The sequence below is a fragment of the Bacillus rossius genome, chromosome 11 (assembly GCF_032445375.1).
Source record: "Bacillus rossius redtenbacheri isolate Brsri chromosome 11, Brsri_v3, whole genome shotgun sequence".
Lineage (NCBI taxonomy): Eukaryota > Metazoa > Arthropoda > Insecta > Phasmatodea > Bacillidae > Bacillus > Bacillus rossius.
In genome coordinates this window covers 51028261-51054069 of record NC_086338.1, presented here as the reverse complement: position 1 = coordinate 51054069, position 25809 = coordinate 51028261, and the positions used below count along the sequence as shown (strand labels likewise).

At 37.6% G+C, this 25809-nt stretch overlaps 1 protein-coding gene across 1 annotated transcript in view; it reads left to right on the top strand.

The window, feature by feature from the left end:
* The window catches only part of LOC134536469 (G1/S-specific cyclin-D2-like), a 77708-nt gene that overhangs the window by 17896 nt on the left and 34003 nt on the right, over positions 1–25809 (top strand). The window contains exons 4-5 of the mRNA XM_063376188.1: positions 19288–19546; positions 25416–25631. Of these exons, the coding sequence (XP_063232258.1) occupies positions 19346–19546; positions 25416–25631 (417 nt within the window). The 5' untranslated portion in view covers positions 19288–19345. The remainder of the gene's footprint in view (positions 1–19287; positions 19547–25415; positions 25632–25809) is intronic.

Below are 25809 nucleotides of genomic sequence, written 5' to 3'. Positions count from 1 at the left end.
CTCCTACGTTTAGTTATGCCCAGTCATGAAAATATTAGTTTTCAAAACTATATCAAGATAGCATTAAGTTAACTTACCTAAAGTATAAATAGGTTTAGTTCAATGGTAGTGCCTGAAAAATATTTACTGATGTGAAAAAATAACTGATAAAAATTTGTCAGGTACTTGATTCAAAAATTTTTTACATTTCACCAGTTTCTGTTGTGTCTGTCTGAATGGTTGTTCAGTACAGCAGAAAAGAAGAAGGCTCCATCCGGGCGGTGGACTTATCTTATAAATAAATTTAAATAGATAAATTTTATCAACCAATCTTATTCAATTAATTTTATTGTATAATCTTTTTTTCAAGTTATTCAAATTGACAATAAAATCACTTCAATAGCAATCTTCACTTAAATAATAAGTGACAGTTATGGGTTGCTTGTTTTACTCAAGAAAAATTTGTCAACTTTGTGGAACTTACAACTCTATGAATAAATATTTCTTGTTCAGTGTTATTGTTAACATATTCATTCAATATTTTTGTGTAAAATAATCTGGACCATATTCCATTCAGTGTTTGATTAATTATTTCAATGATTTTCAGGGATATACCCAATTGTTTATTAAATATGGAATGCATAATGAACAAAAACATTTTTTTTACTAAACGTAGCTTAAGTATTGAGAGAATAGAGCCTAATGGAGTGTTGAATATCAAAATTTTGGTATCGTCCCAACTCTGTAATGCGAAAAGAGGCAAAAGAACCTGTGCAGTTTTACCGCGTTGACACGGGACAAGTGCAACATGAGTGGTTTGGGGGGGGGGGGGGGGGGGGGGTTGTCACGCGCTGCTGGCTAGCTGAGAACACCGGAACAAGACTGGAGACCCTAGGTACACAATCCGATTTACGAAATGGCTTCTATGTCTGAATTTAAATTGTTAAACTGGGTATGTCACTGCGGGGACAGCCATGGGCGATGTAGTGTACAATGCTGCGACACATTTTTGAACTAAAATGTTGCTGAAACAACAGGTGGATCACTAACAACAATTGAACAAATTCTGAGAGTGAGAAAGTGAAAGAGCAAAACCAGTTTGAATTTTTGACAACCTCAAGTAAGAAAATAGAGGACAGGGAAATAATGAAGTACACTAGTAATGGCAGACTGCGGGCCGGATCCATCCCATGACATTGTTTAAGTGACCTGCCTAAATAATCGTACAGTAAATAAATATTATCAAGTAATTTATAGTGTACTAGCCGTCTTTGTTTGTGCACGTAGTTTAAGTTGTCAACAGATAATGTTATGATGCCATAATATTTTCACAGAAACATTGAAAAAATATTAATTATATTTAATCTGTAAATTGTTTCATGGTAATTCTTCTTATAATTAAAGTTTTTATATTAATTTTTTTTAAAATACTATTGTAACGAAATGTGGGTTTTTGTCACAGAAAAACTCATAAACATGCATTTTCAAAACATCGAAAAAAGAATTAGTACAGGCTAATATGTGTCACAATGAATAAATTGACAAATCTGATGTTATAAAGCATAAAAACATTTACATTTAGTACTATAATTAGTGATGTCGTAACACACTAGGCTACACTATTTTTGAGAGAATTATTTTTTGTTTTCCCAACATGCCAAATATGTATTATCGGTTATCCTACAGTTTACTGAGACACAAGAAGTATTTTAAGACATCAACATTTATTCACATGTGTCTGGCTTTTGAAGTACTAGTTTAAAAAATTATATTGGACCCTCAAAAAGAGTGACATTGCCCAGTACTAAAGTAGGTAGATGAAGAAAAATCCATTAGTTTTTTCTCTATGAATAATGGTCCCAACATTAAATAAGTGTTAATAAGGCTTTGTAAGAAGACTGAGATTTGAACTGCATCAAGTAATACTAGAGAAATTTGGTGTTAGGATTTTCATGGGAAAAATTTTAAATTGAAGAGAAAGATTTTTGTTTATAAGTCGGGATTAGGTGCTTGGAGAGGGAGCTGTCTCAAAGAAATATGTGAACGCATAAGTCCGGCGTAACCATAGTTAATGTTAAAAAAATTATGTTCATACTACATACACTGTACTGTTTTTTCCGCATTCAAATACGAAAATTGGTGTGACAGAAGAATCAGGTTCGCGATTTATTATTGTGCATGCATGTGGAGAAGAAGGCTTGGTTCTGAATGGTTTTCTTATTTTTAAGTCAAAGTATAATGGATATTACCTGGATGATATTAATTTTGAAAACTTCTCAATGTCTGGGAAAGGTAAATTACTTTCAAATTTACTTGAAAAATCTATTATCATAGTGTTCAGTTGAAATAAACTCTTATATGTACTATGAAAAAAAAACTAAAAAATAAATAAATAAATAAACACTTTTATTGTTGAATGAACTAAAAATTAAAAAATTAAAATTCAATTTAAGATTGTTTGTCCAACAGCCAAACACTGCACCACAACTCTGTATTATAACTAAAAATGTGGGGTGTTTGATATCATTCATCTTAAATTTTCTATCAGTTATAACAATATGATTTGTAATAGATTTTCTATCACTAATTTTAGGTAATAGTCAATACAAAAATTATAGGATATAGTCATTATGAAAATGAATATATGAACTGAACAATAATGAACTTAGAATTAGTAATGAGGTGCTTCAAGGGCGCAAATCTGTAGGATTCGCAAGTGGGGCCTGCGGAAATTTATGGGGGGAGGGGGGGGGGATTTTGCACGTGGGGTTAACCGCCACATTATATCTGGATGTAGTGCCCGTATGCTGTACACTGCCCATATTTTGGCCTACATGCGTGCAATAAGAAGAAAACTTAAAAATATACAAAACTTTTCCATAAGATATATTTTTTTACAATAAAGCCACAGTTAAAAATTTTTGTTACTTCATAAATTATATTCATTTGATCACAGTTTGTTCATCCATGCCTTTGCAAGGATCTTTAAATTTTATATATTTGAAATATGTTTTTATGCCTATTTATGGGAATAATGTTAAAGTACGTATAACAAGAAACCACAAGGGACAGCATTGTTTTGGACAGCAATTTTAAAATGCTCTGATGTAATTGTGACCAAGTGAGTGATCGAAGATGAAATAGAATTGACTAGTTATGACACTGCTGCTCTTGTAAAACTGACTCTGTAGCGACGGTTGGTTCACCTTCTCTCCTGAATCACAGCGGGATGGTTAGGCCGTCGATGTGCACAGGGAAATCCAAGGAGGTTCTTTTGCTTCTTACCACATTATAATGTATGTGTGTGTATATGTGTGTATACATATAGGTGTATAAACTATCATTCTTTTTCAACTATACAATTTAAATCTGTTACTGATTTATGATGTTACAGATACCACAGGTAGTGAAAGAGATCAAGACAGTGATATCATTTTTTTGCCTTCTACTACTCAACCCAGTCGAATCTCAGAGCTGCAGCAGAAGAGTGAGTTGGGTCTCAGCGTACATCGCCAAAACGGATCAGCTTTATTTCTAGATAGAGTGACAGGCAAAACAGTAGAAGTGATTACCATAGATGATGATTCAGAAGATGAAGAATCCTCACCAGTCAGTAATCTTCCGCACTCTAACCGACCAGAAATATTTGATTATAATAAAGACCCCAAATCCAATTCAAGTAAAGACTTGGGCAGTGTTTCACCTGCTGTTTCTTGCTGTTCCGTGGAAAGGCCTTCAGTATCAGAAGGTACAGCTGTATGTAAACAAACATATGTTACTCCCGCTATTCCAAGCTTTTCTACGGACAAGCATCCATTGTCAGGAAGTACGACAGCATGTAAACAGACAGACAGTCTTCCAACTGTGACAGCCCTTTCAAAAGATAAGACATCAGTACCGGAAAGTGTATCAACATTTAAACAGCCACGCATACCTCCTTTAGTGCCAGGCGTTTGCAAGGATGAGCTGTCTGTGTTGGTAAGTGAAACTTCGTGTAAACAGACAGACGTGCCCCCAGTTCTACCAGGATTCGGGAGAAAACATCCTAGTGTCACAGTAGGGGTAACAGAATGTGAACACTCAGACAGTCCACCAGCTGCTCCAGACTTTACCACAGTAAAGCCCTTTGAGTCAGAAAGTACAACAAAGTCTAAACAAATGGATGTATTACCAGCTGTGCCAGGCTGTGCAAAGGAAATTACCACTGTATCAGGGAATGTAACATTGTGCAAACAGTTGGATGATGTGTCAGTTGTGAGTGGATGTTTCAAGGAAAAGCCCTTTGAGTCAGAAAGTACAACAAAGTCTACACAAACGGATATATTCCCAGCTGTGCCAGGCTGTGCAAAGGAAATGACCACTGTATCAGGGAATGTAACATTGTGCAAACAGTTGGATGATGTGTCAGTTGTGAGTGAATGTTTCATGGAAAAGCCCTTTGAGTCAGAAAGTACAACAAAGTCTAAACAAATGTATGTATCACCAGCTGAGCCAGGCTGTGCAAAGGAAAAGACCACTGTATCAAAAAATGTAACATTGTGCAAACATATGAATGATCTGTCAGCTGTGAGCAGATTTTCAAAGGAAAAGCCCTTTGAGTCAGAAAGTACAACAAAGTCTAAACAAATTAATGTATCACCAGCTGTGCCATGCTGTGCAAAGGAAATGACCAGTGTATCAGGAAATGTAACATCATGCAAACAGTTGGATGATGTGTCAGTTGTGAGTGGATGTTTCAAGGAAAAGCCCTTTGAGTCAGAAAGTACAACAAAGTCTAAACAAATGGATGTATCACCAGCTGTGCCAGGCTGTGCAAAGGAAAAGACCAATGTATCTGGGAATGTAACATCGTGCAAACAGATGGATGATCTGTCAGCTGTGAGTGGATGTTTCAAGGAAAAGCCCTTTGACTCAGAAAGTACAACAAAGTCTAAACAAATAGATGTATCACCAGCTGTGCCAGGCTGTGCAAACGAAAAGACCACTGTATCAGAAAATGTAACATCGTGCAAACAGATGAATGATCTGTCAGCTGTTAGTGGATATTGCAAGGAAAAGCCCTATGAGTCAGAAAGTACAACAAAGTCTAAACAAATATATGTATCACCAGCTGTGCCAGGCTGTGCAAAGGAAAAGACCAATGTATCTGGGAATGTAACATCGTGCAAACAGATGGATGATCTGTCAGCTGTGAGTGGATGTTTCAAGGAAAAGCCCTTTGAGTCAGAAAGTACAACAAAGTCTAAACAAATAGATGTATCACCAGCTGTGCCAGGCTGTGCAAACGAAAAGACCACTGTATCAGAAAATGTAACATCGTGCAAACAGATGAATGATCTGTCAGCTGTTAGTGGATATTGCAAGGAAAAGCCCTATGAGTCAGAAAGTACAACAAAGTCTAAACAAATGGATGTATCACCAGCTGTGCCAGGCTGTGCAAAGGAAATGACCACTGTATCAGGGAATATAACATCGTGCAAACAGATGGATGATTTGTCAGTTGTGAGTGGATGTTTCAAGGAAATACCCTTTCCATCTGGAAGTGTAGTAATAAGTAAGCAGAATGTTATTTCTCCAGCTGTGCCAGGCTGTTCCAGGGAAAAAAGCTCTGCATCAATAAGTGTAACAGTGGGTAAAAAAAAATATGTTATTTCAGCTGTACGAGGCTCTTCCAAGGAATATTCTCTTGCATCAGGAAGTGTAGTAATAGGTAAACAGACCATCATTCCTCTTACTGTACCAGGTGGTGTAGTAGTAAAGCCCTCCGTATCAGGGAATGTGACAGTGTTTAAACATAATAATGTTCCTGTAGCTGTGCCAGGCTGTTCCACGGGAAAATCCTTTTCGTCAGGAAGTGTAGTAATGGGTAAGCAGGCCATCATTCCTCTTGCTGTACCAGGTGGTGTAGTAGTAAAGCCCTCCGTATCAGGGAATTTGACAGTGTGTAAACAGAATGATGTTCCTGTAGCTGTGCCAGGTTGTTCCAAGGAAAAATCCTTTTCGTCAGAAAGTGTAATAATGACTAAGAATACTTTTAGTTCTACAGCCGTGCCAGGCTGTTCCAATGAAAAAAAACCTGTATCAAGAAGTATAACTATTGGTAAACAAAAATATGTTATTTCAGCTGTACCAGGTTCTTCCAAAGAAAATTCCTTTGCATCAGGAACTGTAACTATGGGTAAGCAGACTTTCATTCCTCCAGCTGTGCCAGGCTGTTCCAGGGAAAAACCCCCTGTATCAGGAAGTGTAGTTTTGGGTAAGCAGACTGTTATTAATCCAGCTGGGCCAGGCTGTTCTAGGGAAAAAAAACCTGTATCAGGAAGTGTAGTTTTGGGTAAGCAGACTGTTATTAATCCAGCTGTGCCAGGCTGTTCCAGGGAAAAACCCTCTGTATCAGGAAGTGTAGTTTTGAGTAAGCAGACTGTTATTAATCCAGCTGTGCCAAGCTGTTCCAGGGAAGAAAAACCTGAATCAGAAAGTGTATCAGGGAGTGTAACAACAGGTAAAAAAGCATATGTTCTTTTAACTGTACCAAGTTCTTCCAAAGGAAAATCCTTTGCATCAGGCTGTGTAACAAAGGGTAAGCAGACCATTACTCCATTTACTATGCCTAAAGGTTTAAAAGTAAAGACCTCTGTATCAGGGAAAGTAATTTTGTTGAAACAGAAAGATGTTCCTGCAGCTTTGCCAGATACTTTCAAGAAAAGCCCCTTCGTATCAGGATTGAAAACAGTGTGTAATCAACCGGAGGTGCTTTGCTGTTCCCCGGGAAAATGTTCATCTTCAAAAAGATGCACTAAGCGTAAAGAAACAGGGAGTGCTCCTGCGAAGAGTGTTAAGGCTCTGAGGCCAAGCTCCATCAAGTTGAAACCAAGGCTTGTGGGTCCTTCATGCTGTGGCCCCAGCAGCCTGGAGTTCTTGTGTCAGTCCCAGCTACAGAAGAACCCTGCCTATGTATTCATCAACACTAGTGAACACAAGATAGTCAGTATAGGGTACCAGTTGCAGAGGCACCCAAATCTCAGGCATCTTTCATTATCGTCAGCTGCACAGTCAAGAAATATTACTGCAACTTCTCCTAAAGTTGTCAGAAAATCGAAGAAAGCATCAGTACCTGTGTCTTCCCTGGAGAAAACCACTTCTAAATCAAGGACTCCAACTCATATTGTGCCACGTACCCAAGTAAGAAGCAATATTAGAAACAATAAGCATAATGTCGGTTCCATGGCAGTACAACCAAGTACTTCGAGCTTAAACAACCCTTATGACAAAAAAGCTGAAGTGTCTAGGAAACTGGTTGTGGTTAGGCGTCCCAGCGTCTCCACTCCTGGTACGTCACAAACTGCAAGGGATATTGTGAGAGTTAATGAGGCCGGGGTTGATTTCATGGAAGTAGAGCCAAGTACTTCAGGCTCGGCTCTGCCGTGCAAGAACAGTGCTAATGTGTTAAATAATCCCGCTGGCACTCGGCTCTCTTCTTCGTTGCAGACGTCTCGAGGAAGTGTCAATGACCAGCTCATACGTAAGCCTGACACTGGTGTGGTACACTATTATACAGGAAAGCTTGTGAGAGTTGAGGAGCCAATCAGTGTCAACTTAGAACCAACAAAAACCTTTTTCAGGATGCAAAAGAAATCTGAAGATACTGGATTTGGCATGCCAATGGAAATAACTGATGCTCCACACACTGAGGTGGTCACTAATCAGTTCAGACGCCAGGTCAAAGAAACGTGATGTTAGATGTCTTTACAGGGATGGCTTACAACCGAAGGCCTTAGGTATTGTTTAACCCTGCCTGAAACTTAGTCAGGTGCCCAGGAAGAGTTTGTTCTCCATTGTTGCAAATGGTGGAAGACTTACAGGGGATTTGACCACATTCCGACATGTGCCATTTGCGACACACTAAATCAGGTCATGTGTTCGCTGTTCTGCCGAAAACCTGAATTTCCATGCACATGATGACATTTTCTGTTGTCCTGTGAAGTTTTGTGAAAATGTGCCTTATGTATTACTATTTATAAGAACCATTAAATTCTTGCTTTTTCACTGGCAGAGCACTCAGATTGTAAGGCTGAGAATTTAAAAATTTTACTATTGTTAATATTAAAAACCTATCAACTGAGCCAACTATAGAAGACTATAGTTTTGTGATTAGAATATGTAAATGTAATTGTTTGGCTTAATATCATAATATGTCTTATATTGGTAAAGTTATAATAATTCTGAACATTTTTTTGAATTTAGTCTTATATTTTAGTTTTATAATTATTTTATTTACTACTCTGATAATCATATAATTTAAGTAATGGTACTATATTAAGTTTTTATTATTTTTTTCCTAATGTATTGTAATTTTTTTAGCTCAGCATCACAAAGTGAATTTTGGGTTTTCATTAAGTACTTACCTTAATAATATTGTAAGTAGGGTGGTGCAATAATCTTTTGAATCTCTGCATGATTGTGTTTTTGTATTATTATATCTAAGTAATAGTGTTAATGCCTGCTTAGCAAGGTTTAAAGGTTTTTACAAGTGTTATTTTTTTTGTACTAATTTGTGAGTTCCTTATTTGAGACATGATGAAAGAATTCATTTTGTCAAATTATACAGTATTTAAGAATGATGTATGTAATACATGAAAAAATTGTATTTTTTTGTGAAAACTTAATGAGTATTATAATCTTCATTCTCCAAGTCATTCAGAACAATAGTGAAAGCTATAATGGAACCAAAAAGCTAACAGAAAGTTTGACACTAGTTGATTATTAATTTAGGTTTTATTCATCTTCAGTTCTGAACCCAGCGTGGAGTGCAAGCATCTACTGTTTGTGAGCTCCCCAGCCCTTACATTTTTTGTCTCAAAAGTAATATCCGTATCATATTTAATATTCAACAGTGTTCCAGTTGGATTATTTGTGTACAAAGTGGTCCTGTGACCGGATTTCACCGACAAACTCTGTGGTGAAATTTTTTTAATTTGCATTTTGTCAACTATAAGTTTACTTATCATCAAATCAATGCTATGTTAGTTTAACTGTGTAGAAGTGCTGAATATATAAATAAAATACGTTATTAAGATATTATTGTGAAAGTTTGGATTTTTACTCAATCAGGTCTTACTACTGAACCAATTTCGATGAAATAGAACAGAGGTAGCCCATGAACTGGTTCAACACATAGGGGTAAATTCTGTTTTATAATGAAAAATAATATAAGGTATTGGGTCTAGAATATAAACACAAAATCAGGGCATGGCATTTTTCTATGTCCACCAAGCAAAACATGTGAAGCTATAAATAGAGTTTTGCTGAGGTTGCTCCTAAGGTAAGCAATATGGTCATAATAAGCTCAAGATATTAAATTGGCCATATACTAGATTAAAACATAGTGTGGTACTTTATATCCCTTAAAAATCAAATTTCCTTAAAATAGCCATTAAATTACATTTTCAAAGATAATGCAATGCCTGTAATTAAAGTTTAATTTAGATATTTGTATGCATTTTTTATTAGTTAGATTTATAGTAAAATAGATGAATCTACTATATTTTATTATTTTAAACCACTACATGGTATCAGGCATCAGGTATTTTCATATTGATGCAGATAATTGGAAGCCGAGTGCATCAGAATATTTTGCGATTAAATGGAAATAAAGCCAGTTAACTATGAGTACCTCAGCTAGTAATAAATAAGTGGTCACTATCTTCAACAAAACTATTTCATAAAGAAGTTCGGATAATTCTAGTTATTAAAAGCATGTATATTTGTTTGTTATACAAATCTACAATTTTATCTCAATACAATTTGCATAAATGACCTTCAAAACACAAGCAAGGTCACTGTCTGCGTAAGATTTCGAGAAAACCATCCCTTAAAGCAGAATTATTGATTTTTCTTGATGAAATTTGGCTGTTGCGTTCATTGTTGATGCTTTCTTCGTTTCCTAGCAACGGCTTTTGCGTTGTAGCCCTTCCATTTATAGCGAGTACAGTTTCTCATCTGACTTGCATTCGCTGTATCAACAAGGCACAGAGGCAATCACTTTGTGTGGCAAATATAACCTTTGAAGTGCCATGTTTTTTTAATATGAGACAATTGTCCGTGGCTTGCTCAATATTCGGCACGCAGGATTGTTTGTTTACGCTTTGGATGGCCAAACTAAAAATATTATGTACCTCAACCTTTGCAAAAAAAGGTTATAAATAGGTAAAAAATAATGTTTCTTTGGTTGTTTGTTTTCTATCTAAATAAAACCTACTGTCTACATGAGATTTCAAAAAATAAATTCTCATCATCCAACTGAAACAAACCTCTTCAGAATGCCTAAAGTCTGGGAATTTATGGGTACTTTAACTAGTTATTTATAAAATTTATACTTTTTTTATAGTAATTTTTTTTCCAGATATTTGTTCATATTTTATATGTACTTTTTCACGTTTACATTGAACTACAGTTGTATTTCTTATCGTTAATCCGGGATGAAAATAATTGACAGTCACACGTTCTAGTTGAATGCTTACAAAATGCAAATAACAAAGTGCCTAATCAATTGGAACACTGACTTAAATAATTTAATGTTGTTATTACATACCAGAAAGATATTTACAAGTGTAGCTGCCTGTAGTGTGACCTTTTTACTGTTTTGTAGTTTTGTATTAGATGATGAATGTGTGTTCCTAAAGTATTTAAATTATGTTCCTAATTGGCTCATTTTGAAAATGTGTAATTCTTATTACAAATGTGTTAGTGGTTAGCTTAATCTGTGTGGCTCTGTACACCTTGTTTCTATTCCAGCAGTACAACAAATGAAACTACTTTTTATAGCTTTTATGTGATTATGAAATGTGTTTGTTTTGGCCTCAATGTAATTTGTATAAGTGATTTATTAAAAACTTTTAAATAAAAAAATATATTTTAGTGAATGACAGTGATCTTTTACATTAAATGATCTATTATTTTCAGATTTTAGATGATGTTCCAGAATATTAATATCATGGTTAATTACTTTTTTTGTAGCCTATATTCCAAAGAAAAAAGTGTTTAAGCCAGCCCCACACGATACCCATTTCCTTAGCAGTTTTCATACCTAATTTCTGTTAGCGCGCCTGCTTTCGTGTAGATAACATTCCAGCACCCTTCCAAGAGTTCTTCTGGCTCTGGGTATAAAGGTTTTCATACCCAAAGTCTTAGCCAAAACTGTAATAAAACGTGTTCTATTTTTTTTACGTTGGGGGAGGTCCGTTAGTTAAATTGGTTTTCAAATAACTTGCCAAATTATCAAAGTAATATTTTTGAATTATGACTAGCCACATGTACCCGTTTAAAATTTTTTGCCATATAAGTCTTCTAAAAAATAGTTTTCCCTAAAAGTATAGCATGTTTGAGTTTATTTTGAATTGTTATAAATAGTAGGGTTTTTATGATTGCATAGCGAATATTTTTAGTGCAGGGTGGGGATTGAAAAACTTATGAAAAAAAAAATTGGTTGTCTGTAAAGTTGGTTTACGGACGATAGTTTAACGTGACAACGTCATAACAAAACATTGATGAAATGATTGATCCAGAAGAAAAGTAAATATATTCGGCCTGAGACTGAGCCGTAATAGGCTTTTGGAACCAAACCATTTCGGCATTAAAAATATTATATTCTTTGAGGAAGAAAATTTTTTTAAATTTGAATCATTTTTATTGAATTATCACTATTTTGTATGGATACAAAGGAGTGAAATGAAATGTACAATTTAATTAATAAATTTACTTTTATTTGCATTCATTAATTCAAATATATTTATTACTATTGAAATGTTGCGTGCGCCGTATTTATTTTTACAAGTACAAAAAAAAATTTTGTACTTGCCGGGATTCTAACCAACATCTTTTGGATTGGAAGATTGCGACGCTGACCGCACGGGCACGAGGCCATACATGAAATTTCGTAGTTTCAAATGGTATATACATATTTATAAACTTTTTTTCAGGGTAGGGGAATAATATTATTTCGTTTTTATAACACGATTTGATAACAAATACGCATCCCAAATACACCAAACTTATTTATAATGTGTTACAATATTTTTTAAAACATTGTGCAAAAGATCCCGGGTGTAATTTGAATTATTATGTGTAACTGTAAAACACCATTGTTGGTTCAAAACGTATTAGAATATTCAACATTACTTTTAAATATCCGTACCAATTGTGCTGAAAATCGGTGGACGATCGTTAAATTACATAATATTAATAGTTCAAACATGACGAAAATATGATTGAAAAGTCAAATCGATGGTTGTTCCAATCGAGTGGAAGAGAGATGCCCCGCATGCGTACAATGAGCATGAAGAGAGATGCCACACATGCGTACAGTGAGCAAACAGGACACATCCGTAGTGGGACATCCGTAGTGGGACACTTTTTCGTGCGTGCAGCCGGTGTTCATCGATTTATTAGACGCTGTCACGTCAAAAATGCATACAACTTGAAAACTACAACACGTTTTTAATTTTGGTTTTTTGATTTAAAACCGTAATTTTGTGGCCTATCAACATTTCTTGGCTTGTCATTGAGTTATGGGACATTATGTACAGTCATTCCCTCACAATCATCTCATGTGGTTTTTATGTTTTCTGGTTTCCGTGCACTGTCGCAAACAGCACAATAATTGAAATAGGTTAGGTATTTATATTGTAGTAATTTATATAATTTTCTGTGCCTAATTATATGTATATACATAGAGCTCAACACAGTGGCGTATCCAGGGGGGGGGGCACTATGGACAAGTGTCCCCCCCCCCCCCCCCCCCCGAAAAACCAGCTGTCTGCTACATTAATATTGCCGACAAAAATGATTGTTTCTGAAACCAAAAAAAAATATTTTAATATAATTCATGAATTTCTTGTAGAATCATAAAATCTGGTGGTTGGATGTTATGTGTAGTGTGAGTAGATTAAATACAAATTTAGTAATTTTAAGACATTTTTTCTCTGGCTACTCTGAAATCCTAGAGTGCCCCCTCCGAGGTGAACCTCTGGATACGCCACTGGCTCAACAATGCAGTGGCAATTAAAATAAAATACTGTACAGAAGCTACTATTGTTTCAATGATTTAGGTGAGCATACAACAGTGAGATAACATTAGTTTGAATAATGTAATTGGCAGTTTAGCAGCTGTATAAGATTTTTTTTACTTATTTTACGTAGATTTGAAACTTTTTCCTTAGAACATGATCTGCAATGTACTAATTCTTTGTAACAGTACTGATTATGCTATGCTAAAACTTATAAATATATATTACTGCAGCAAAAGTGTTTTAAATTTAATAAAAAAATTTTACGTAGAAGCTCGTATACGTTCATAAGCTTTTTCTTTTAATATCACTGTTGAAAATAAGAGGTTATTGTTATAATTAATTAGCCCATTTTTTAGCAAAGCTAATTCATTCCTTGCATAGTATAATTATGTTTATTCTTCCCTCTGAAAAAAGAGTTCTGCATTTTAAACCAGTGACTGTCATCTGAAAAGTTAGGATAAAACGACTTTTCATTCCTAAAATGGCTATTGTGCTATCCACTTGTAAGGTGCAAGTAATTAAAAGAATTTTTAAGAATGTTTGAATAGAATCTGATATGCTTAAATTCTGGAATTGGAATATCATTAAAATTTAAGGCATTACTAACAATTAGGAGTTATTAATGGATCTCCGAAGATCTAAATAATTTAATCAGCATAAAGTTTAAGTTGGAATTGTTTGGAAAAAATAAACAATTTAAACTGGAAATGTTTTTAAAAGAGTATATAATAAATATGTCTAATGAATGAATTTGAAACACTTAAAATTTGTCAGTTTTGTATACCATAATATCGTTACGAGGTGGGGTCGTGAGGCAGGCCCCTGAACCCCCTATTGGCTGGTCCAGCCCCCAGGTAGGGTTGCGGCCCGTTGACGCAAACTTCTAGGACCAGAGCGGCCTGGCCTCGCTATCTCCTTCCGCGACGCTTTGTCAACGATCCTGAGCCGTCCATCTGGAGAATTATGCGGGCTTCCGGAGACCGACGCGTGGAGTGGCGTAACTAGGGCGCCACTGTTCTGAGTGCTTCCACGCCTGACCTCCACGGGGTATAAAAGGGCACCAGCCGACGGCGATTTTGCGAAAATGGCTGTGTGTATGTGTGTGTATAAATATATAAACATTTAATAAACATAGATTTGATATTTGACCCAACTGCACATTTCATATGCCTACATTACTTATGTAGAGTAATCAGGAAAAAATAAATATCTGTAAATAAAGAGAGCTAAAGAAATCACCTTACAAACCTCAAAAATGTTTCGGGATGTATTATTATTGTATTGTTATTAGTATTAGTGCAGTATTATAGCGACTACAGAGTTAAAAACGGAACCATTGGAGTCTATGTACCTTAAGCAAAAAAAATCTTACAATGTTGTGGAATTTAGTGTGTTGCTTGCTTCACAGTGAGTTTATTTTAGTGCTGCGCTGACCGGGAGTCTATTCGTGCAAGACCAAACATGGCGACTGTCAATACCTACTATCAGTGGCATAGCCAGGATTTGTGTATAGGGGGTGTCTAGAAGCATGGGTCTCCCCCCCCCCCCCCCCCTATTAAAGCGGGGGGTCCGGGGGTCCTCCCCCGGGAAAATTTGTATTTTAAGGTGTAAAATAGTGCTATTTTAGCAGTTTTCGGTTCTTAAATTTAAATATTGTAATGGTAAAATTTTTATTAATATTAATATGAAATTTGTTTGAGTGATGAATAAGAAATTAATATTTATAGTGCCCTAGCTCAACTTACCCTACCGCCCGTAAAGAAGTTTCCCTTCAAAAATATTTAGATTCAAATTTAATATTTAATCTGTAGTGTCCGCCATTTTTGTCATGGTTGTGTCGAGCGTGGTTGGTTATAAAAATATTCGCGTACTTTGCATTGCGCCCTTCGCACTTTTGTTATTCTTCCTCCATCCAAACTTCTATTTTTATCATTATACAATCATTTATACCAAAAATATCCATGTAAAAAATGTTGCAACATAGCTCCGATCTTTTGAACAAAGCTAAAACATTTTGTACTTACAAAAAAAAATCATACCTCTGTTCATTCTGCAATACTCATTCGTATCACATCAATTTTACAGATTAAATGACAAATGCTTTTATTTAGAAACACTTAAAAATATTTTATAACAACAGTAATTATAAATTAGAATGATACAATAAGAATGATACTTTGTTACATATTATTACAGATTTCAAACATTAAATACATAAAAAAAATGCATGTACCTAATTCAGTACATGTTACAAGTGAAACTTCTTGGCAATTCAAACCTTGACTAGAAAATAACTTGTAAGGGGTAAAACGGCAGAGAGAGAGAGAGAGAGAGAGAAGACATTTTTCTAAATTAACATGAATTAACAAAATACTTCAAAATAATTGCTCAGGATATCAAGAAATATTTAGTTACAGAGCTAAAGCAATACTCATATAACACTTTAACAATACCGATTTATATACGTAATTAAAATAATACGTATTTGAAAGAACTCCGTTTTCATGCGAATATAGCCCGTGGCGCAGTGCACAATAATCTCAAACCCCGTTGTGTTGCCCTCTGCCCAAATACTTCCCTACTAGATGCCAGCAAGTCGGGTGGCGTCAGGCGCAGGCGGGTCCCTACAGTGGCGTAGTGAAGGTGACTGGCGCCCCTGGCCAGACTTGAAAATGACGCCCCCTCTTGGATTGAAAAAGAGGGTGGGGGGGGGGGGGCAGCGTTCAGTAACCGCGAAACCGTCGCGGCAGCGGCCCCCCCCCCCCCCCTGCTCCGGTGCCCCTGGCGGGGGCCATCCCTGCCACCCGCCTGCTACGCCACTGGGTCCCTACCGCTGCATCCGGCTTATCCCTGCAGCACCTGAGCCGTACGCCACTGGGAAGCCTACGATTCACTCGTCCTTCTGGACATACCCGAATACTCACGTTGGCAAACCTTCTTTCAACAGACGAGAGAGCCAAACGCCCGATCGTTCATCTTCGGTTTTTTTTGTTCATTGTAAATAAATATACAACTCATGATAACTAATGGTTAATTAGGTTGGGTTAGCTACATTATAAATAATTTAAAACATTGTGGACGGTTGATTTGGTTAGGATAGCTACATTAAAGATACTGTGAAATCATGTAAACGGTTTCCCCCAAATAAATACACCTGTTGTACGGAGAAGGAAAAAAAAGCGAGCATGAACTTCGGGAAACTTCGGGCTTGGCTCTCTCGTCTGTGAAAAGAAGGCTTGCCAATGTGAGTATTCGGGTATGTCCAGAAGGACGAGTGAATCGTAGGCTTCCCGTACGCCACTACGTGGAGCCCGTGGCCCGACAAATTCTCTGCACCGTCCGCTACCTATTTACCCGCCCTTTTAGCGACAGAAATCGTTTACAACAATGTTCCACGAAAACGTTGCGTTAAAATTCGATCTTGAAATTTTACTCCCGTCGCGCCCAAAGAAGTTTCACTTGAAAAACATCAGAGCAAGAAACAGCGAAATAACTGTTATTGGGCATGTGCATCCTGCTCAGACGGCCAGAATATTCGGGAGAGTTTAATTGGCATTGACGCTAAGTTGAGAGGTGTGTTGTAAGTGCTGGTCAGTTGGGTTATTGGTGAAACCTCAATTGTTTTGAAAAAGAAGACAAGAAAAATTAAATAGTACAAGCAGGGGAAAAAGAATTTTTTACCAGACAATTATTTTTCGCTTCTCAGCCGGGCCCCTGAGCATTTTCCCCTCCTCCACCCCTTCGGTTACTCTCGCAAACGAATATTGTTTAGTGTATTCGTGCGGGAACATTATTTCCGGAGAATGTGTATGAAATATTAATTATTGGACTCGAGTTTTTTGGACCAAGTTATTCTGGTGCATCTACTCGTCGCAGTGATTCAGTCTTCAGGGCGGCTGCTACAGAAAATGAGCGAGCTTATTTTAATAGAAGTTAAACTTAGGTACCGCATCAATTATTTTGAGCATTAAATGATTAAATCCTAAGAGAATGTTCAATGTTTTAAAAGTTTACTAAAATATATGTATATCAGTCATTATTCTTTATTATATTTTTGTGACTTTTTTAGCAGTTACAGACAGGGCCGGCGCGTCCATACAGGCGAACTAGGCAACCGCCCAGGGCGCCAAGTAGCTGGGGGCGGCGCAGCACGACACATAACCGCTCATATAATATGTTTAACGATTATTGAAACTAGATGAAAATGGATTTTTGTAACAGTTTGGAATTTGATATAAGTAATTATTTAAAGTCCACGGTGACCTGTTTATGGTTTGTAATAAGTAAAAAAGTAAAAAAAAAAAAAAAAAACACAAGCCTGCTTACATTTGATTGTTGACAAAATCTTAGGCTTACGTGATGTATTTTTAGGCAAGGAAAATTTTTTTGGGGTGTCCGTCCGAGGAGGGGGGGGGGGGGGAGGTCATTAAGGTATTTCGCCTAGGGCGCCAATTTACCTTGCACCGGCCCTGGTTACAGAAGTACTTTTTCATAATGTTTATCTGTTTTATTTTCCTGATCGCAAATTTATAAGGAAAGCCGCTCTACTTCAACTGCTGTAATAAAACGTTGACACTTTGTTTAGGTTTAGAAATATTGTAGAAATTCGTATGCAGACTTCCTTTTGCTTTAGTTCGTTCTTTAAAAAAACTTATCACAAAGGATTTGATAAATTCAAGTTTATGAATCATTGGCCAATAAAAATATCTCTCGAAATATTAAATGTGAAATTGCTGCGTCAGTATTTTTGGTCTATTGGTCCATAATTTAGACATCTCAATGTTGACCCATTGTTAGGAATCTTTCCTTGCGTTCCTTTGATGATCGCCTATAGAACGGCTATACGAGAGTGTGGCCACAATTATGACTTTTTTATCTCACCTATATCAATTATGTTGCGTGATCAGAGCATAGACTAATGATAAGATATAGATCACACCCGTAAGGCGTACGCATAAAACTGCAAAACGTATTATGTCGCGGTAGACGCAGTCAGCATATTGTTGAGATTATAAAACATCACAGTACCACATCTGAACTTCAGCAAGTGTTTGATAGTACACTATTAATATGAACTGCATATACTTACAACTTCACCTTTATTGTTGTTACAAAAGTGCTTGTCTAATGAAGCACATGTAAAAATAACGCAATGTAATTGTTTAGATGAAGTGATTTTTACAGTTCCATGGGCATACAGTATTGTTATCCAGTGTTGGTCCCATGTGTAGAAGACAATAATCGGTTTTATATTATTAGTCCAAGGTAGAGACTGGGAAAATTCGCGAGTAGGTTGGATACTCGCAATAATTTCTCCCTCACTGGCTCATGCAATGATTTGATGATTCTTTTGATGATGGTTTTTCTTTGGTCGAGAGACCACATAAACTGTTTGCTTATCGCAGATTATAGCATATCAGTATTACGAAATGATACACCGGAACTTTTCCGCTCTCATGTATTTTATGAGTTCAGTGTATATGTGGCGACTATTCTAGATATATAGGTACATGGAAAAGTGTATAAAACTACAAGCCTCTGAATGTTACTTGTATCTTGAAATTCATTTTTATTTAAATTATATTTATTATTTATAATTCATTTACTTACTTTCAACTTCATGAACATGTCAAATTATTACCTTTTTTTTTTAAGTATGATAAACTGTAATTTTATTTTAACTTTCATATTAGTTATTAGTGACATTCCTCATTTATTGGGTTCGGTAATTTTAAGTGTTACAGAAACTTCTGCAGGCAAACAAGAATCCCATCTTTCGTAATTTTCCTAAGCCAAAAACGTATAGTTATTATTCCAACATTTTGATGTTTTTAAATTGTGGTTAATTTTCTCTTAGAATGCACAATAGTCATAAAAGAGGAGTTTCGTCTGAATAAAGGTTTTCAGTATTAGCTAATAAGCTGCGGCTTCGCTCGCCTATTTTCAGAGAATTACATATTTAACCGTTGTAAGAAAAGTATGTGATTCATTCCAAACGTTTTTACAAATTAAATAGACACAATATATTGTCAGTGGTGTATAAAAGTGTATAAAAGTTTGCAGCATTGCATAGTGAAATCAGCACAGAACTAGTGTGTTATTTATTCTATGACGCAACAATAACCAGTTCTCCCCTCCACCGCCGGCCGAAGTAGACGTGGAGGGGTAGGGGTAGGGGAGGCCACTGCTACCTGGCTGCGCGAGCCCCGGACACGCACGCAGTAAGCAGTGCGCCGCGCAGCCGTGCAGATATCGCTGGCATCGCGCGCGCGCAGTGAAGCCCCGCACGTCGCTCGCTCATGGAGCTGCTGTGCGTGGAGAGGCTGGCGGAGCCCAAGTGCGCGACCGCCCACGACCCGGCCATCTTCCGCGACATGCGCGCCTTCGCGAGCCTGCTGGCCGAGGAGACTCTGGGCATGCCGCCCTGCGACTACTTCCGCTGCGTGCAGACGGAGATGCGGCCCTACATGAGGAAGGTGGTCGCCACGTGGATGATGGAGGTCAGTGCCGCTCCCGCGTGCTCGCCTGCCTGTTGGGAGGGAAGCCTACAACTCACGTAGTTTCGGTTCCCTGCATAGAATTTCCGAAGATTTCCGAAGTTTGGCGTTTTGGTTTTAACGCCACTTCAGCTGCTAAATCAGAATTTTCCAATGAAAACAAGCATGTTGTGACGGACCTAACCTAACCTAACCCTTCGATTTTTTTAATTTCAATTTTTGAGAGAAATCCGAAGTTGCACGAACGTGGTAGGGAACCGAAACTACGTGAGTTGTAGGCTTCCCCTGTTGGGACATTGTTGTTTTTGGACATCGACCATAATTCCAATCCGATTTTTTTTTTCGGGAAAAAAATGTGAGATATAAATAAAATAAGAATATTTCTATTCACAAAACTAAATTAAAAAAAAAAAGAGTTTTGGACAATTACTGTAATATTCTCAACAATTGCTTCCTGTGTTTGTAGTCTCGGGTGTTAAAACAGTTCATCTCATTTTGCATTATCCAATATCACACACTGCCTTCATTGGGATCTCGCACGTATTTTCATAACTTCAGACAGTTGATACACCCCCCCCCCCCCCCCTTTTATTTTTCTTCTCGCGTCGCCTTTGTATTTATCGCTGGATCATTGGTAGAGACGATGATTAATCGCGAACATGTTTTGCTACAAGATAACTTTCAGTCCTCTGTCGCCTCAGCTTACTCTTATGATCGGAAGACAAACTTATTTACACGGCGTATTTATTTTTTGAGTAGCATCACGTACGTTGTGTATTGTTGTATGTTTTCTCATTGGCCGAGTTAAATGCGGAACAAGCTTCTTTCACAGATCACAGCCAATAGGAAAACTACATAAATATGGAGTTTTCCTGTTGTAAAATGCAGATTTTGATAAAAATCACGGGTAGTTTGAAGCCAACTGTAGGACTAGACAACAATTAACAGCAATATAACATTATTGTGGCCCAATCAAACGCCTTCCGCAAAAAAAAATTAGAAGCAGCCAATAAACAAAAGTACATCTACTTTTTATCTTTAATAGTGTGGATTCTAAGACTAGCATCAAAAGAGTATCACGTATTTTTCAGGTATTTACCTGTCAGTGTAGATTAAGGGCTTATTTAAGGGGATGGCACAGAGATACATGTGCCTTTCTTCTGAAATACAATTTGAAATCCATGTTAGTTCTACATTGAAGCAAAAATCTGTACCGCAACAATTGTATTTACAAAAAAAAATAACCAAGAAGAATCGTACAGATGTTAGCAGGTAAAAAAAAAGGTATCTTTTCCACCTATCCTGTTACAGGTTAGAATTCAATCACTCCTATCTTGTTTGCTGTATCTTCGATTAGTCACACAGTTCGTGCGGAGACCTCTGCAACAATAACAATCCTGCCACTGAAGAAGTGTCGTATAGCGAACAAGACACTCGAAACGTATCTGGCAACCAATGAACAGACGACACCTCCCCGATTATGCAGAGGACTATAATATAGAGTCCATCCTACAGATCCCGCGAGTTTTTCCATTTTCTGTAAATAGTACATCACCAATACAATAAAAACAATGCTGCGTACAGAAATTTCTGCCCCCATATTTCCGTAAACTTTACCGCGTCCCTGTTTGCATTTCCCATTTGACCACCGGAGCTGTTGGTTTGTGGCTGCCCAGAGACAGATTAAGGCCCTTACGAAATATGCGGCCGCATGGGGCACCTGCGAACAAACCATTTGATCTTACAATACGTTGTAAAATGAAGGGAAAAAAATACAATTAAATAAATTTTGCCATCAGATAAGCGCCCTAGGCGTTGATTCTCATATAACATTTTAACTCTCCAAACCCCTCAAAATATATTTCAATAATTAAAATTTAAAACGTAGTAATATGTATTGGATACGATAAGAGTTTAACTTCACGCAGGTGCATGGGCTTAAGGCGACGGGACCTTCAAGATTTCGTTGGGTGAGTGGGTTCGGTGCAGTGATGGACGCAAAATATCAGTGAAGACACTATGTTATTGGGAAGCCACGTTGCCTATTGTAGGTCCAGATTTATGCCAGTGTGTTAGTGTCAATAGTAAAACAAGTTTTTTTTTTTAATACAAGTGTCAAAATTTAAAAATGTTCCTATTTGTTTTCGAAATTTCCCTCTTTGGTAATTTCCAACCACCAACATTCATTCGTTTAATACGAGTTTTATTGATCTTGTTGGGGGTTTTTCTTTCTTTTTTTAGAACAGTTTAACTTGAAATCGAGTAATATAAAAGTATTAATCAAGAAAGCTTAGTTCGACTGTATCGTTCGAAAAAAAGAATATACGATTGGTGCTTTGGAGTAAACTAGAGTTGGTTAAAAAAAAAATCAGTTGGGAGCGGGGCGCTGAAACCTATCTTCACGTGTAGAAAAAAAAAACCTGATTCTCTTTATGAATCACTCTCGCTATTGTTAGAGGTTAACTTAATAATTTCGCCATAAGTTGTAAACATGTAAAATTCTCTGCTTTTCATGGTAACAAGAAAAAAACTCAATTTTGGTTGTACATACGTAATTAATTAGGTGTAATTAGGTGTTGTTTGTTCATTAGCTACTGTCTAGGCTAGTTCTATCATAGTTTTTATCATAGTTGTTAGTGATTCGTAAAAGCAGTGATTTTTCGCGGAAAGATTTCCATACAAGTTGTGAGTTAAAAATTGTAGTAATTAGCGTCCGTATTTCGTGATAGTTGAGTTTCTTTAAGTTACACGCTTATTATCGGCACACAAATCACAGCGATTCTGTGCGGAAGCAAACTTTTTTTTATAGATGGCCTGGCCAAACACGGCAATGACTTATCTTGCAGCTAACTTGAAGCACAGTCGGATATGTAGAGTTTTTCACATTCTCACATTGAATAATGATATCCTTTCAAAGTTTGTCCAAACATTTTTGTTAGTTTTATTTTTTAGATTGGCATTGTTGGTTACGTAGTGACGATGGAAATGTTAACAGTGCAAACAGTAGATTTATAAAGAATAAGTCTGTATTCGCCCAACAATCTTTGGAGGTTTATTATGACAAAATAAGTTAAAGACTTATTGTTACACATTGGAAAACAGGTTAGAAAATGACAGTACATTTAATTGAATACAATTTTATTAATCACTACTATTTACAATATTAATTACATTGCAACAATTAAAATGTCTGCCCACAAATTAATAATTTTTTTATTTATTTAGTCCACGTGTTTACTCTCCCCACTAGAGCTCGGCTAGACAGTGGCTCTCACTACTGCACGACTCTCACCGCGCACCTCTGTCCAAACACACTGCCTCGCATTACTCACTCGTCCGTCACACACAGCACAGTCCCGATGCACCACACGAAGCCCGTTGCTTTTCGTTCGCATTTGCTCACCAAGGGGGGCGCTTCGCTCGCTCCACTTCACTGCCTCGGAGGCTGGCATCGCTGTATTTGTACCCCTCAGCCCCCTTCTGGAATGGTCTCGCACGGCTTTGAAGTGTGGCGTAATCAGGTTCGACTTGACGCTCGAAGCTCCCAGAACAATGGCGTTCTAGTTACGCCGCTCCACGCTTCGGTCCCCCGGGAGTCCGCAGAATTCTCCATAGGTACGCAGAGTTCTATGAAAACGCGCTTAAAAAAGAATGGTTCAAAGGGTAGGGGGAGGGGTAACGAGGCGCCGTTGCTAAACCTATTAGGAATGTCGCACCCGCGGGCTAACGGACTAGCTGGTAGGTCCACTGGCCTGCCTCGTGGCCCACCTCTAGTATGCTCGTAACAATATATACAATTTAAGGTTAGGGACTGGAATCATTCACGGTTTCAATGACCTTTAGTAAGACTACACAGTCCTCGTTATACTCGTGCAAATAACGCCATTTCATTGGCTGCTGACTAGTGTGTGGTCTCAGTGGTTTTTCCATTGTTTCGATACATCTTTGGTTGAGATTTTCTCACTAGCCCAGAGTCGTCCAGGTGAACTGTGAGCCAATAGCAAAAGCAGCTTTAATATATTCGTGAATTATCTGGTCTCTACTTATGGCCTAAAGTGCTTCCCAAGGCTGCTGAACATTCTTTGAAGTTTGAGCTGAACATTTTAATTGTAAACAATAGAGAAATTATCTATGATAGAACACAAAGCATCCGGATTGTGTTTAATTGATTTAAGTTCTAAAAAAAACAGCAAATGTTGTTGCTTTCACAAAATTATTTCATTGAATTATTTGAATTAATATCTTAATTTTCCACCCATATTTTACCACCAATTATTTCAATGAAATAATTTTTCTGTAGCGATAAGATTCGCGGTGGTTGTAGAACTTCAATCAATTAAACATAATCGAGACGATCAGTGCTCCATCTAAAATTTGTAATTTCTCTATTACCTAGAAAAAACGTTGTTCAGCCCCGACTTTGAAGACTTATTCCATCCTTTGGGAAACACTTTGAACCATAAGTCGTATAGATGTTTTCAACTTATTTTGTCGTTATGAATCTGCAGCCAAAGTTTTGTAGGTCGGATTCAGGCTTATTCTGTAAATTGTGATGGCTGATGCTAAAACTGGAATTAACGTTAGCCCATCGCCTCTTTCCGTCATCCTTCTGTGCAACCAGATGTTTACAACAATTTTAAATGTTGCTAACCGAACATAACCTAACCAGTCGTTAGGGCCATGTACTTTTCATGAAAACATATCGATACCAGCTGTGTGTTAAAACACTTTACCGCCGTCTATGCTTTGTGATTGGTGGAGTGTCTTTCAGGCACAGGGTTACTGTCGGTACACTAATCACAGATATTCAGTGCTGAAGCAAACGCGTCCTGAATAGCCTTGCCAAGTTAGGTACCTACAGGATGCCACCAATTAGAAGGAAGAAACAGCTGGCACGCTCATACATTATTACAGTCTAGTAAGCGTTCACATTATTTTCGCGAATATGCGATTTCAATTCTTAAAATAAAGTTAACCTAACCTGACCAGAATGGTTCAAACGTCTGTCAAACGGTAAACTATTTTTAATATAGCAATACTGTTTTAAAATAATTATTTAAATAATTAATATTTAAAAAAATTGATATGTAACATCTTAGCTCTCGGTATACAGCATTTGGTGGGAGTTGTTCCGTGAATGCGACGGAAGTCAAGGAACGGAAATGTGTTAACAATCACGGTGCTGCCATCTGCGGCGGATGGCGCTAACCAAAGTTCACAAAGCCAAAGGGGAACTGTGTAGTATTAACAACCTTTTAGTAGTATTTGAATTAAAATTTCTAGTCGAAAATCAGGTCCAAATCCGGGATTTGGTGTTTTTTTTTTTTTTTTTTTTTTTTTTTTTGTCTTTCCTGATTTTATCGGAGCTGTTTCATTTTTATGGTTTTAAAATTTCGCTCTGCGAAATCGAATGATCCGATAGTCGACGTAGCTGCTCCGGCAGCGAGGTTCTAAGCGGAGGGTGCGTTCAGAAATGTATTTTGAACTCACAGTTTGCGTGTATTCATCGCGGTCGGCACTATTTTAAGGAACTATTGTCCTAGTTTGGTATTATAAGTAGAGACCCGTGAAATTCGCGGGTTCAATGACCTCCAGGATAGAATCCAATATCCTCTACACACTCGGGCAAATGCCAACTGTTCATTGGCCGCTGACTTGTGATTCGTCTCGACTGGGTGGCCTGTGATTCGACACTTCTATTGAGTGAGGGTCTCTAATTGGCCCTCAGTCCTCCAGATTAACGGTGAACCAATTGCGGAAGCAGCGCTGAGGTATAATTATTTGAATTTTTAGCATAACACGAAATGAACCCTCGAATTGCACGGGTATCCAATTATAAGTAAGTGTGTCTGCAGCGCGAGAATGTGCGCAGGTGTGCGAGGAGCAGCGCTGCGAGGACACGGTGTTCCCGCTCGCCGTCAACCTGCTGGACAGATTCCTGTGCCGCTGCCGCGTGCCCAAGCAGCAGCTGCAGCTGCTGGGCGCCGCGACGCTGCTGGTCGCCTCCAAGCTGCGTCAGAGCCAGCCGCTCGCCGTCGACCTGCTCTGCTACTACACGGACGACGCCTTCCGGCCCGAGGACCTGCACGTGAGGACCCGACATCCCCTTTACTTTACATGTGAAAGGTATAGGTAGGGACCGGAAAAATTCGCGTATTCAATGACCTCCAGGATAGACTCCACGATCCTGTGCGTACTCGGGCAAACGTCACCTGTTAATTGGCTACTGACTCGTGAGGCGTTTCAATTGGGAGACCGGTGATTCG